The sequence below is a fragment of the Hypanus sabinus genome, chromosome 12 (genome assembly GCF_030144855.1).
Source record: "Hypanus sabinus isolate sHypSab1 chromosome 12, sHypSab1.hap1, whole genome shotgun sequence".
Lineage (NCBI taxonomy): Eukaryota > Metazoa > Chordata > Chondrichthyes > Myliobatiformes > Dasyatidae > Hypanus > Hypanus sabinus.
Window position 1 is genome coordinate 64429547 of NC_082717.1, and position 14599 is coordinate 64444145.

Below are 14599 nucleotides of genomic sequence, written 5' to 3' on the forward strand. Positions count from 1 at the left end.
AGTCTCCATCAAAAGAAATATTGTCAGAGCCCATGCTAAGTACAAGCTATGAGGTGCTTGTCAGATTGGTGAAAGTTAATTAACTAACTGCGTTATCTAATCCTTTGAGATCCTAATGCCCTCCAGATGTCACCATCAGATGGATTAACCCATCCATCCAGCACCTTTTGTTGGCCCAGATTTATTCCTGGTTAAGTCCTTTTTTTAAACAAACTTCTGTCATTTACTTGGCAGCATAAAGAGGTTTGTTTCAGCTTATGTGGGTTCACCAACAGAAAAAAAGACAGCCAACCTGTCATCATTATTCTCACCTTCATTCACTGCCAATAGGCAATTATGAAGGCTTAACCTTTTATTTCTGCATTTAAAACACACACAGTATGGGATACGTCCGCTCAATAAATAAATTATGTATAACTGGTCTTTAATAAGCCAAGATATTAAGAGTTTAATAATTTTCATAATTGATGGAAGAAACCAACTTCAATTGGTGGAGCTCCCCTTGTACTTTCAATTCCAAAAACAACTTGAACTGAGTTGAACTGGACACAAAGTTGGCAGAAAAGGCAGCAGCACAATAGCAGGGCTCCTGAACAATTCACAAGTTGGAAATACAGCTATAAACTGAGCTTCCCAGACAGCTGGCAAATCCGTTTTGCCAGTCTCCCATACACTCTTGCACATGTCTAGATTATACACGTTAGGTTTTCATAACCTGGGAAAACCACATAGTATTTTGTGAAGATTAGGATGTTTATCAAGAGGTGCCAAAAGAAAGAGACACATACCTTACTCCAAATTGAATTAATATTTCGAAGAATTGCAGAAAGTTTGTCTCTCTCTTGCAGACTGAGGTTTTTATCAGAAAGCAAATCTTGAGCATTACTATTCATTGTGATCAAGTTATTACTACGAACCTCCAGATCTGCTGCATGAATCTGAAAGCAACAGAGAACTTGAGAACCTAGAACAGAACTAAGACCTTCAAGTCGCTTTACAATTCAAAGCACGCCCTCTGCATCACCTCCCAACTGTCTTTCCAAACCTCTTGATTCACATTTATACCAAGATCTACAGTACGTGCTGCAAGTTTCTTATGACTGAACATCCGCAACCTGGGTTGAGAATTAAATGCCTTTCTACTGTGTGCTATTGCTGCTTACATTAGATTGATCAGCGCATTTGTGCAGCAACTTCTTCAGGCCAAGGTTATTTCAACCATTTCATTCGATAAGTCTTGCGGCTTGAGAAATTTCTGCTTGTTACACTACTAAATGGCTAACCAGTTATGATCTCTTAGATCCAAGTGGCCCATTTAGAGGAAACATATTCCCAGCATCAGCACTCACAAGCCCCTAATACAAATGTAATCAATTTATAATGACTATTCCAAAGGATCTCTTACCTTTCTTCTATATACAATTTCACAGGATAGTTCTTCATCCCATGAGTCCGAACAGATGAATTTCATACTCAAATAAGGAGTTCAAGAATATACATTGCCCTTCTCACACATCATCTTCCCACAATTTTATATTGGCAGCAAACTTGGCAACTTTAAACCTGGCCTTTATCTTATCCAAGTCAATGATGGAGATGGTAAATAGTTCAGTCCTGAGTACTGATTGCTGGGGTACTCAATTAAATGTAGTTTGCATGTGCGTTAAGATAGTTGTTTAATCCATTTATAACCATCAAGCAATCATTTCACAATGATGCATCGTGTAATTTGATTCGGCCTTCAATGACTTTGGGGGGGGAAATAACATTCTTCCAGAAACAAGTTCTACTTTTACTGTTCTACTGAACACATTCTTTTTACAAATCAACACTGATTCTATCCAACTGCATGACTGTTGTTGTTAAGTGATCTGTTACCTAACAGAGTTGATAAGTTTCCCTATCCTTACAATCCTTGAAACAAGCCTGAAGTTATGTTTTGCCTCTCTTCATCCTTTCTGAAGTAGTAAAATCATGTTTTGTTACCTTCCAATCAGTGGACTGCATTTCAAAACATAGTATGTCAACTATAAAATGTTGCACTGTTGAAAAAACTGGCAACTATAGCCTCACCAATGATTAATGCTAAACCAACACATGACACTTAAAAATGAATCCATGGTCCTATTCAGTCACAGTAAAGTAAGAAATGATAGATAGAACTTAGAGATGCAGAGTAAGCTCCAGCTAACACCACATCAAGAAACTCAGGGTGATACAGATAATGCAGTAAGCCCCAGTAGGTACACATGTATTGAAAATAGAACAACCTATCAAACCAATAACTAACTGAAAAGGAGATGACAAGGAGAACTTCAAGACAAAGAACAACCCAAATTAGTTTCCTTACTCGCTGATATCCCTCTTATGAGAAGGGCAATGAGGGAGGACAACACATTTTTCTCAGCAGTATAATGCTTTAAACATCAAAAAGACAAAATTATGTTTAAGGGTAGGAACATTCCGATGCTTCAAAAGTGCACAACTCATTTGAAATACAAACTTGCCTTTAGTTCCTTTAAATCATGCTCCCTTGGTAGTGAATGCACAGCCCTTAAGGAGTTCTGCACCTTGTCCACCCACATACTGAATTCATCAAGCTGATTCCTTAAATCAGCATATCGCTGTCCATCTCCTTCCAGCCTACAGAACAGAGGAAAACAGGGATTAGCACTGTGGGTCTGTGCCCGATAATTACCTGCAGAGTAGAAATTGAAGAATGTTTACTTAGATAACTCCCTTGCCCAAAAGCTCAAATCTAATGCCTATATTTTCATTTTATGACTTTCACATGCCAATAATGCTTGACACATTTTTCAATGTAATGGAATGTATTTTTGTACAAAATTAAATGAATCAAGACATCAAAAAAGTTACAGCACATTAGGTCCAGTAAAGCTGCAAACTGTTGTCTATATGTGGTTAAAAATTCCAAGGACTGGCACACATTGTTGAATAGAAAGCTACACACAGACCAATGATCACAACTGATCTTGACATTGAGCTTGCAATTAAGGCTTGACATTGAGCTCTTCAAGAGAAACGTTAGATATAGTTAAAAATGCACAGATACCTTTGACGTCGGTCTCTGACTGCCAAAGAAATTGCCCTCCAACGTTTATTTAATCTATTAAGTTTTTCCTGCAGGAGAGATCCATCCGCTGTTGAAAGATGCCGTATGATATCTGTGCCAGTGGCATTTAGTGTCATGTATACAATCTGATGACTGGTGAGACCTTCTTCCAACTCCTACCACGAAATAACAAGTAAAAAGTCAGAATACAGATCTTGGCTAACTTCCCATATTACCCAAGATAATCAGAAATTCGTATTTTTAATCAATAATATTCAACAAGCCTTTCAACTTTCACTTCAGCAGAGGATCCTCAAATTATTGTTTAAAAGCCAATCAAACTGTTATGTGCAACAATGGTTTGGAGGTCAAAGAAAAAGGACAAAGCAAAAAACAAATTAAAGCTATCAGATATGGATGATATCCAACGGAAGAGATCAATCCTAAAGAGCTAAACATTAGGGAGCGGCGGGGTGGGGGGGCTCATGCAAATTAAACAGGAGTCACGTAGGTACTGTAAGCAGAAGGCAGCTGAAGGATGAAGAACTGTCAGTGAAAATTATTCCAAATATAATAAAGGGGTTCAGCCTGCACAGTGAGGAGCAAACCACGGTAGACTGAGGAAAAAGCAGGGCACGCTGTAGATAGAGCAAGGTATAAATAGGGATGTGCAATGAACCCAGAGATAAAGCCCTCCCCACCTCTGAACCTATGTACAAGAAGCGCTGTTACAGGAAAGCAGCGTCCATCATCAAGGACACCCCACCTCCACACACATGATCCAGGCCATGCTCTCTTCTCACTGCTGCCATTGGGGAGGTGGTCCAGTACCTCAGGTCTCACAACTCCAGGTTCAGGAACAGTTATTACTCAACTGTCAGGCTCTAAACCCCAACACTGAACAGATTCCACAACCTACAGACTCACTTTCAAGGACTCTACAACTCATGTTCTCAATTTATTATTTGTTTGTTTATTGTTCTGTTGTTTTTTTTTCTTTTTTGTATTTACACATTGGTTGTTATGTGCAGCTTTCATTGATTCTATCACGTTTCTTGGTATTTACCCCATGAATGCCTACAAGAAAATGAGTCTCAGGGTCATAAAAGGTGACGTGTGTACTTTGATGATAAATTTACTTTGAACTTTGAGAAACAGAGTCGCAGGCATACATACTCTTATTCAGAAGTACGTGAATGGTGCAACTACTTTATTATTTATACTACTCCTATAACATGGATCAAGAGCACCAGAGAGTTATCTTCAGGTTTTCCATTTAAAGTGATAAATAGGGGCGAACGCTCAGTAGGTTTTAATGCACATCTTACAAGGAGCAAATTCCAGGGTTATTCATCTAAATTTTGGAAACATGAACAGGCCTGCAAAGAAGAACCCCTCAGCTTCTCACAAAAAAAGGTTTATGTTATTCTCTGTACATCATAAATTGGTTTATTTTTATGACATGTACCGAAGTACAGAGAGAAACTAGTCAAGACATCAATGCAACGTCAACTCACCTGTTGATTTTGCTTCACTTTCTCCAAATCCAGGTTGCCATTTTGGCTTCGAGCATGTGGCAATAACTTTTCAGCTTCTACCACCCACTGATTCAGGTCATTCAAGTCACAGTGAAACTGCCGCCACTCCTCCACAGCTTTATCAAAACAACTGCCGAGAAGACAGAATATTCAAATCCCAGCCCAAGATTTTTGACTCACACTTAATTTCTTCCCATTCCACATTTTTAACAGTAAAAACAACTAACATTTTAGACCATAAGATATGTCTGTTCCACCATTCATTCATGGGCTGATCCAATTTTTCCAGTCATCCCCACTCCCCTGCCTTCTTCCCATACCCTTTGATCCCCTGGCTGATCAAAAACCTATTTGCCAATGCTTCATGATTCTGCTTAACTTGCAGAAACCCCACGCAGAGTCCTATTAGATAAAAGGTCTGCATAACAATCACACCCGAGTGGGACAACGTTTTTTTTTTGCACCTCATTAAGTGCTGTGCAGGAGACACAGGGATGTTACTGAGGTGAGGCAGGCATCAAAGGACAAGGTGTCCTTGGTCAGTTGTACAAACTGCACAAGATGAAGTGGCTGCATATTGACTTCAATATAAGGGCTAACTTTAAGATTCTATCACTCTACTGCATAAGATCATAAGGAAAGCAATTTATTGTGCTATTCAAGACCATGAGAGCAGAATTAAGCCACTTTGCCAAATGATCTGCTCTGCCAATTGATCAAGGCTGACTACTTCTTCGGCGGTCCATCAATTTTCGATGATGACTAAGGCCTGGGCAAGGTTGAATGGAAGTCCTGCAGTTGCCCATGCTGCAAGTCTCCCCTCTCCACGCCACTGATGTTGTCCAAGGGAAGGGCATTAGGACACATACAACCTAGCACTGGTGTCGTTGCAGAGCAATGTGTGGTTAAGTACCTTGCTCAAGGGCACAACCCTGCCTCAGCAATGAATTCCATAGTTTCAACACCTTCTGGCTGAAGAAATTTCGCCTAATCTCTGTTCTAAAGGGATGTCCTTCAATTCTGAGGCCATGCCCTGGTCCTAAACTCTGCCACTATTGGAAATATCCTCTCCTGTCCCCTCTACCTGAGCCTTTCAATATTTAGCAGGTTTCAATGAGATTACACCCCCCCCCCCCATTATTCTAAACTCCAGCAAATACAAGCCCAGAGCCATCAAATGCTCCTCATATGTTAATCCTTTCATTCCTGTGATCAGTCTCGTAAACCTCTGCCAGACCCTCTCCATATGGTGCACCTTTTCTTAGATATGGGACCCAATCTTCTCACAATACTCCAAATGTGCCTGAACAATGCTTTATAAAGGTTCAGAGTTACATCCTTTCTTTTATATTCTAGTCCTTTTGAAATGAATGCTCACATTGCATCTGCCTTCCTTACTATAAGCTCAATTTACAAGTTAACTTTAGGGAACCACAAGTCTCTTTGCACCTCCAATTTCACAATTTTCTCACTATCTAGAAACACTCTATGCCTTTATTCCTTTTACCCGTGTATGACTATACACTTCCCAACACTGCATTCCATCTCCCAATTTCCCCCATTCTTCTAACTGTCCAAGTCCTCCAAAAGACTCAAACATGAGGAAATCTGCAGATGCTGGAAATTCAAGCAACACACACAAAATGCTGGTGGAACGCAGCAGGCCAGGCAGCATCTATAGGAAGAAGCACTGTCAATGTTTCAGGCCGAGACCTTTCGTCAGGAATAATTGAAAGAAAAGATAGTAAGAGATTTGAAAGTAGGAGGGGAAGGGGGAAATCCGAAATAATAAGAGAAGACAGGAGGAGGTGGGGTGAAGCTAAGAGCTGGAAAGGTGATTGGCAAAAGGGATACAGAGCTGGAGAAGGGAAAGGAGCTCCAAAAGACTTCCTACTTTCTCAACATTATTGTCACTATCTTTGTATCATCCACAAACGTGGCTGCAAAACCATCAATTCCATCATCCAGATCATTGGCATATTGCATAGGAAGTAGTGGACCCAACACCACGCCCTGCGGAACACCAGTAATCACCAGCCAACCAGAAAAAGGGTCTTTTTATTCCCAGTGTCTTCTGCCAGTCAGCCAATCTTCTGTTCATGCTAGTATCTTTCCTGTAATACCATGGGCAATGTCAACCAATTACTTTATAATCAGTGTAATTACTTTACTGATCCAAATCCAAGCTCATTTTATTTGATTATTTTTAAATTGCTTTTAGTCAGTTTCAGATTTCATTGAAGTATTCCATTAGGTGCATATGAAATACATTTATCAATTTTGAAATTCTCCATAAGAGAAGCACAATATGATAAAGTTTTGACTTCACAGTGTCATTCACTGCTGCACAGAGGAAGAAATCAATCATCTCCACTTAGCCCTCAGCTTCCTTTGAGAGGACCAACACACACAGTTTAGAGCAAAGTGATACCATAAAAGCCACACACATAATCCCTGGTATTGATTTTCAACCACTTAACTGTTATGGTAACAAAGTTCCTTTGTTGATGTTTTCTGTAGAATAAACATCAAATACTCAATCACTACAGATATTCCTACATTTACAAATGCTCACTACTGACTCATACTTGACTCTTTGGAGCACCTGGCTAAGCTACAAATCTACTTTTCACTTTAACAAGTTGCGCACTACTCGCTGACCACAGGAACACCCATATTACATTTCAACTCAACTTCAGGTTTTGAAATCTCACTTAAAAGTTTTTCACACTTCCATGCAGCCACTGCTCAATTTACTTCAGAAGCAGAAGTAACAATGACTTAACAAATGCAATCTTCCCTCCCTCAGACCGCAAATTCAACAGCAAAACACACAAAATGCTGGAGGAACTCAACAAGTCAGGTAGCACCTTTGGAGGGAAATAAACAGTCAATGTTCCAGGCTGAGACCCTTCATCAGAACTGGTAAGGAAGGGGGCAGAAGCCAGAATAAGGAGGTTGGGGAAAGGTAAGGAAGTATGACGGATGGGGGAGATATTACTGAAAGTTAGTGAAATTGATGTTAATGTCATTAAGTTGGAGACTATCCAGATGTTGTTATGCCAACCTGAGTTTGGCCTTATCATGGCAGCAGTGGAGATCATGGACAGACAAGTCAGAACGGGAATGGAAAGTTGAATTGTAATGGGCAGCCACCCGGAAACCCTGCCTCTTGCAGGATTTACAAAGTGGTCCCCCAACTTGCGTTGGAACTCACAGATGTGGGGGAAGGAACACCAAGAGCACCAGGTACAACAGAAGTGTCACCTCACCTGGAAGGATTGTTTGGAGTGGTGAGGGAGGTGGTGTAGGAGCAGGTATGGCCTAACTTGCTGAGTTCTGTGTGTTGCTCTAGATTTCTAGCATCGCTTGTGTCTACAGTAACAAAAGCCCTCTGCTGAAAGCATTAACAGAATTTAATTTGAAATCTATCCCAACAACAGAAATAAAAGTAACACATTTGTCAAATGTCAGCACATGGTTACTATAAATTAAACATTGGTCTATAGCTTGTTGGCCAAGTACAGTATATGAAACATTTCTTTAGTTCATGACATAACAGAGATTACATCTTTCAAGGTTTAAAGGATCTTGTGTTCTGATGAAGAGTTACAAGATTTGATGCAAAACTATTATCCTCTAAATTGGCTGCACTGCTTAAGCCCTTTTGGTCGAGGTACTTGGCATCTTTTTCAAGTTCCCAAAAGGTCTGTTCAGCGAATGACCGAAGCTGCATTTCGACAGTTTAGTGCAACTCAGATCCTCAACTTATATCAGTGCTTTCAGTTAACTAGCTTTGCATTCTTGAATAATACATCATGAAAAGAAGCCTTCCAGCCCACGTCATCCATGCCAAAAATGGCGCTCATTTAGCAAGCCCCATTTGTTTGCATTTGGGCCCACGTGCCTCTATACACATCCCATTACTTACCCAAATGTCTTTTAAATGTTGTCATGCCTGCCTCAAGCTCTTCCTCTGGCAGCTCACTCCATATGCACACCACCCAATGCATGAAGTTACCCTTCAGTTACCCTTTTTTGCTTCTCACATTAAATCAATGCACTCAAGTTTTTAGCTCCCCTTCAGCATGAAAAAGACTACACTTAGTTGCTGATGCCTGATAATATCTAATGCCAAAATAATTTTCTGTCAGCAACAGAGGCTGCAAGCAAATGGTAATAAATGCAAATCCTCCCTGTCAACAAAACTGCCAAATACTTCCACTGATGTTTTCAAGGCACTGTGGCTCACAAGCAATTTGCTGCTTATTAGGATTATGTCCAAACTCACTTTCAGGAACAACACTGGACCCAAGTCACTGAAAACAACAGGATTTGAATGTGTCTCCAGGTTATTGTTCCAGGCCTCAAGATCACCAATCCAGTAATGTCAGTGCAATGTTCCTACGTGAAACACACTTAAGTCATTATGATTTGTGATTAAATTTTTCATTACATCTCTTACGCGATTTAGGTATTGGGACAACGCAGAAATAACTCTGCCAATCTCATGCAGCTAATAATAGCACATCCTACCTTTTGCGATCATTGTACGTTCTGTTCACTTTGTCCCATAATGCATGGAGCTGTGTCAGTGCATCACCGATTTGTACAACCTCAGCTGCAGAAGCTTCAAGTAAGGCATCAGGCTGATTCTCATGGATGTCCTCAATTTGCTCACTGAGTTTCTCCAATGTGTCTTTTATATTCTGTGAGAGATACCAGCAATCAGTCAACCCAAATACCACTGGATCATATTTTAATCTATGAAGGGGTGACATTTTTTTAAATACAAGGATTTAATAATAATTGCAAATATTGCAACCAAATCTAACAAGAACACAAAATAAAGTTAGATGACCTCTAGCTCAGAGCAACACAATGCCATCTGCCCAAGACATATTTTTCACAATTGACTGCTCCAGGCATGACACATCTGACAAATAAGTTCAGAATGCTGGCTTTGTAATTTAGTCTCTGGTAAACTCACTGTCACTGCAGTAAGAGGGACACGAGACCTGGTTCCACATTGCAACCAAAAGTAATGCAGTAAAATACAACAAATTCTTTATGAGCAGCATTTGTGCAACAAAATATCAAATTCAATCACACATTGAACATCAGTTCATGCTTTCAATCAAAGAAACAAATGTGCATAATATGCAAGAAATGCCAATTATTTCCACACCTTTCTAACTGCAGAGGTGTAAAGGCAGCAATAAGATTTACAGCAAATTCAACCTCACCATGTTATCCCCAAGTTATAAGCAGCGCACACAAATGGTGGAGGAACTCAGAAGGCCAGGCAGCATCTATGGAAAAAAAGCAGTTTCAGGCTTGAAACGTCAACAGCAATTTTTTCCCATAGATATTGCCTGGCCTTTTGAGCTCCTCCACCATTTTGTGTGGGCTGCTTGGATTTCCAGCATCTGCAGATTGTCTCTTGTTTGTGAGCCCCTGGATATAGTTTGCTTATACCATTTCATAAGCACAACAACATAAAGGCATTCAATGTGTACTTCAATAAACTAAATCAAACCCACTTTTATGCCCAGCCACATTCGATCTTTGTGAAGAAAAATCTGGCTTTGCACTTAGCCTAATAAAATCAATTACTCTATCGCAGCCATTAAATATGGGTTCTTCTGCAACACAATGAAATCAGAGACCACCAATCAAATGTATGCTTTGTTAAGCATCTTAAAAATGATTTCCTTAAAAATGCTGACTTTTCTTCCCAGTAGTTCATAAAAAAAAGCCCTTTTCAAAGGCATCATCGTACGTGTTTAAACGTAGCTCTTGGCTTCACAACACCACTACTTCTCTGGTCTGACTACCAGCACTGGTTTTCTCAATAACAGGCAAAAGATTGGCTTGCAACACGAGTGAATGGGCAGATGCTGGAAACAAATTTAAAAAACACAAAATACTGGCAGAACTCAGCAGGCCAGACAGCATCTATGGGAGGAGGTAATAATGACGTTTTGGGCCAAAACCCTTCATCAGGAGTGAAGTAACATGGGATGGTGGAGGGGGGATAAGAAGTGGGGGGAGGGATAAAGTAGAGAGCTGGGAAGTGATTGGCTGGAGGGAAATGGGCTGGGGGAAGGTGGAGAGTTATGGGAAATAAAAGAGAAAGAAAGGTAGGGCTGGGGGGAGATTGTAGTGAGGGGGGAAAGAGAGAGAAGGAGAACCAGACTAAAATAATAGATAGGGATGGGGGTAAGGGTGGGGGACAGGGGTATCAACGGAGGTCAGTGAATTGGACGTTCATGCCGGCAGGTAGGAGACTACCTAGGCGGGAGATAAGGTGTTGCTCCATCGACCTGCGTGTGGCCTCATCTTGACGGTAGAGGAGACCATGGACAGACATGTCGGAGTGGGAGTGGTCTGTGGAATTGAACTATGTGGCCACAGGGAGATCCTGTCACTGTTGGAGGACTGAGCGCCGGTGTTTGGCAAAACGGTCTCTCAGTCTGCAGTGGGTCTCCCCAATGTATAAATGGCCACATCGGGAGCACTGGATACAGTATATCACCCCAGTTGACTCGCAGGTGAAGTGGTGCCTCACCTGAAGGGACTGTCGGGGGCCTGGGATGGTGGTGAGGGAAGAAGTGTGGGGGCAGGTGTAGCACTTCTTCCGTTTGCAGGGATGAGTGACCGGAGGGAGGTTCGTGGGGAGGGATGGGGGGGGGATGAATGGACAAGGGAGTCACGTTAGGGAGCGATCCCTGCGGAAAGCTGGGAGTGGGGGGAGGGGAAGATGTGGCTGGCGGTGAGATCCCGTAGGAGGTGGCGGAAGTTACGGAGGATTATGCGTTGGATCTATAGGCTGGTAGGGTGATAGCTGAGGACCGGGGGACTCTAACCCTGGTGGGCTGGCGGGGGGGGGGGGGGGGGGGGTGAGGGCGGAGGTGCGTGAAATACGGGAGACGCGATGGAGGGCAGAGTTGATAGTGGACGAAGGGAAGCCCCTTGCTTTAAAAAAGGAAGACATCTTCTTTGTCCTAGAATGAAAGGCCTCATCCTGAGAGCAGATGTGGCGGAGGCGGAGGAATTGAGAGAAAAGGATAGCATTTTTGCAGGAGACAGGGTGGGAGGAGGAATAGTCTAGGTAGCTGTGGGGAGTTAGTAGGTTTGTAGTAGACGCCGGTGGATAGGACGTTTCCAGAGATAGAAACGGAAAGATCTAGAAAGGGGAGGGAGGTGTCGGAAATAGACCAGGTGAAGTTGAGAGCGGGGTGAAAGTTGGAGGCAAAGTTAATGAAGTTGACGAGCTCAGCATGCGTGCAAGAAGCAGCGCCAATGCAGTCGTCGATATAACACAAGAAGAGAGGAGGACAGATACCGGTGTAGGCTTGGAACATAGATTGCTCCACATAGCCGACAAAAAGGCAGGCATAGCTAGGATCCATGTGGGTGCCCATGGCTACACCTTTAGTTTGGAGGAAGTGGGAGGAGCCAAAGGAGAAATTGTTAAGGGTGAGGACTAATTCCGCAAGGCGGCGAAGAGTGGCGGTAGAGGGTGACTGGCTGGGTCTGGAATCCAGGAAGAAACGGAGAGCGTGGAGACCATTCTGGTGGGGGACAGAGGTATATAGGGACTGGACGTCCATGGTGAAAATGAGGTGGTGGGGGCCAGGGAACTTGAAATCGTTGAAGAGATGTAAAGCATGGGAAGTATCATGGACATAGGTGGGAAGGGATTGAACAAGGGGAGATAAAACAGAGTCGAGATAGGCAGAAATGAGTTCAGTGGGGCAGGAGCAAGCAGAGACAATGGGTCTGCCTGGACAGGCAGGTTTGTGAATCTTAGGTAGGAGGTAGAAACGGGAAGTGCGGGGTATGGGAACTATAAGCTTGGTGACCGTGGGTGGGAGATCTCCTGAGCTGATGAGATCGGAAATGGTTTGGGAGACAATGGACTGGTGCTCCCTAGTGGGGTCATGGTCCAGGGGTAGATAAGAGGAGGTGTCAGCGAGTTGTCGTTGTGCAGGTACCTATGTACAGGTCGGTGCGCCAGATGACAACAGCACCCTCCCTTATCAGTGGGTTTAATGGTAAGGTTGGGATTGTTGCGGAGGGAATGGAGAGCAGAGCGTTCAGAGGGGGTAAGGTTGGAATTGGAGCATGGGGTGATGAAATCGAGACGGTTAATATCCCGACGGCAATTAGAGATGAACAGATCCAGGGCGGGGAGTCAAACCTGGGATCCAGCGAGCTGGTGGTGGGGGAAGGGGAGACGGCAGCGTGTGGAGGTCCAGCTCGGAGTTAAAGGCTGGGATCCAGCGAGCTGGTGGTGGGGGGAGGGGAGACGGCAGCGTGTGGAGGTCCAGCTTGGAATTAAAGGCTGGGATCCAGCGTGTTGGTTGGGGGAGGGGGGGAGCTGGCAGCACGAGGAGGTCCGACTGGAAGTTCAAGGCCAGAGTCTCTGAGGGGGTGTCCAATGCCGTAGGAACCTGCGTTGGTGGTACTGGAGTCAGGGCTCTGAGGGGGTGTCCATGGCCGTATCTGCTTATTAGGGTAAAACATTAAACCATCGGGACCCAGAACTGAACTGCTGAAACACCAGGTCAGCTCCCATGCAGCTAGAATCTAATTTTAAAGCAGTTTCAACAATGTTCTATATCTATTTTCTGCACTGAGGTCAAAGCTTTAAAACTTGTGATACTTGTGGGTCTATTTTACAGTAAAATGTAGGCTTAGTATTACGTTTCCCCCACCTCTGTGACACTTTATTATATCTGTTATCTTTAAATTGTGGAACAAGCATTATCTTTTCAAATTCAGTCACACAAAGCTTCACTGCCTCCCTCACCAATTTTGTTTTCACAGAGACTACTCTCCATCAATCACTGATCTGCTCATCACTCCCTACCCTCTCCTTTCCCCTGAAACTGTAAAGGCTACAACACTTCTCCAACGTCAATCTCCATCACCACGACCCAGGGAGCTAACCATGCCTTCTGAATGACGTAGAGGTGAACATGCGCTTCTCCCAATCTGGTCTGTTACATTATATGCCACAGAGGTGACCTCCTCTACTTCAGTGAGACCAAATACAGACAAGGAAACTGTTTAGCAAAGCATCTGCCCTCTCTCTCTCTCTACAACCAGCAGCTGGACCTCCCAGTTACATGTCATTTCAACATCCTTCCCACTTGCACACGAACCATTTGCCCTTGGCCTTCATCACTGCCACAGTGAGGTCAAACACAAACTGCAATAGCAACAGCACCACTTCATTTTCCATGTAGACAGACTACAACCTAATGGTATAAACATTGGATTTTCGATATTAACGCAACCTACATCTCCTGTGTTCCTTTCCCACTCCCACCTGTCCTCCAGTGCTCTCTCTTCCTCTATTCATCTTTTCTATTCTCCCCACCCCTCACCATTAACGAGTCTCCTCACCCTCTCACAACTCACTCGAACTGCTTATCACTCTCATACCTATCCTGCTGGGTTCACTTTCTGTCCCCTCCCCAACTTGCTTGCATCTGTCAATCATCACTCCCTTTTCCGATTTCACCAATCACCTGATTATAATCATATCACCCACAAGCATCTACCTCTCCTTTCTTGCTCCCCTTGCCTATTTCAACTGCCTCCATTTTTTTCCTCTCTCCTCATCAGCTTCCTACCCATCACCTACCAGCCTCTGTCTCTTCCTTCCTGTTGTATGCAGTCAGACCTGACACAAGGCCTCACCCCAAAACATGGATCACCCTTTTGCCTCTACAGATGCTGCCCGACACAGTGAGTTCTTGAAGCCATTTATTTTTGACTCCAGATTTCAGCAGCTGCGTTATCCTGTGACTCCTTGTTTCACACGAAATGAGCTGGGACCAATGTCTGGGAAATCAAACAGGTAGGGCTACAGCTAAGCTTTTAAGCTAGATATTGGCAGGAAGGATCCCCATGATTAATTTAGGAAGTCAAAGAGAAAGAATAATGTAATGGTGCAGGGTAGCAAAATGGATAG

General features: G+C 43.0%; 1 protein-coding gene across 5 annotated transcripts in view; it reads right to left on the minus strand.

Annotated features, from left to right (window-relative positions):
* LOC132402945 (utrophin-like) overlaps positions 1-14599 on the minus strand; it is a 477671-nt gene that overhangs the window by 248316 nt on the left and 214756 nt on the right. For all 5 annotated transcript variants that reach the window (XM_059986085.1, XM_059986086.1, XM_059986083.1 and 2 more), the window contains 5 exons: positions 9148-9320; positions 4591-4741; positions 3074-3249; positions 2508-2643; positions 789-938 (listed from right to left, as the gene is read on the minus strand). In XM_059986085.1, coding sequence (XP_059842068.1) covers positions 789-938; positions 2508-2643; positions 3074-3249; positions 4591-4741; positions 9148-9320 — 786 coding nt within the window. The remainder of the gene's footprint in view (positions 1-788; positions 939-2507; positions 2644-3073; positions 3250-4590; positions 4742-9147; positions 9321-14599) is intronic.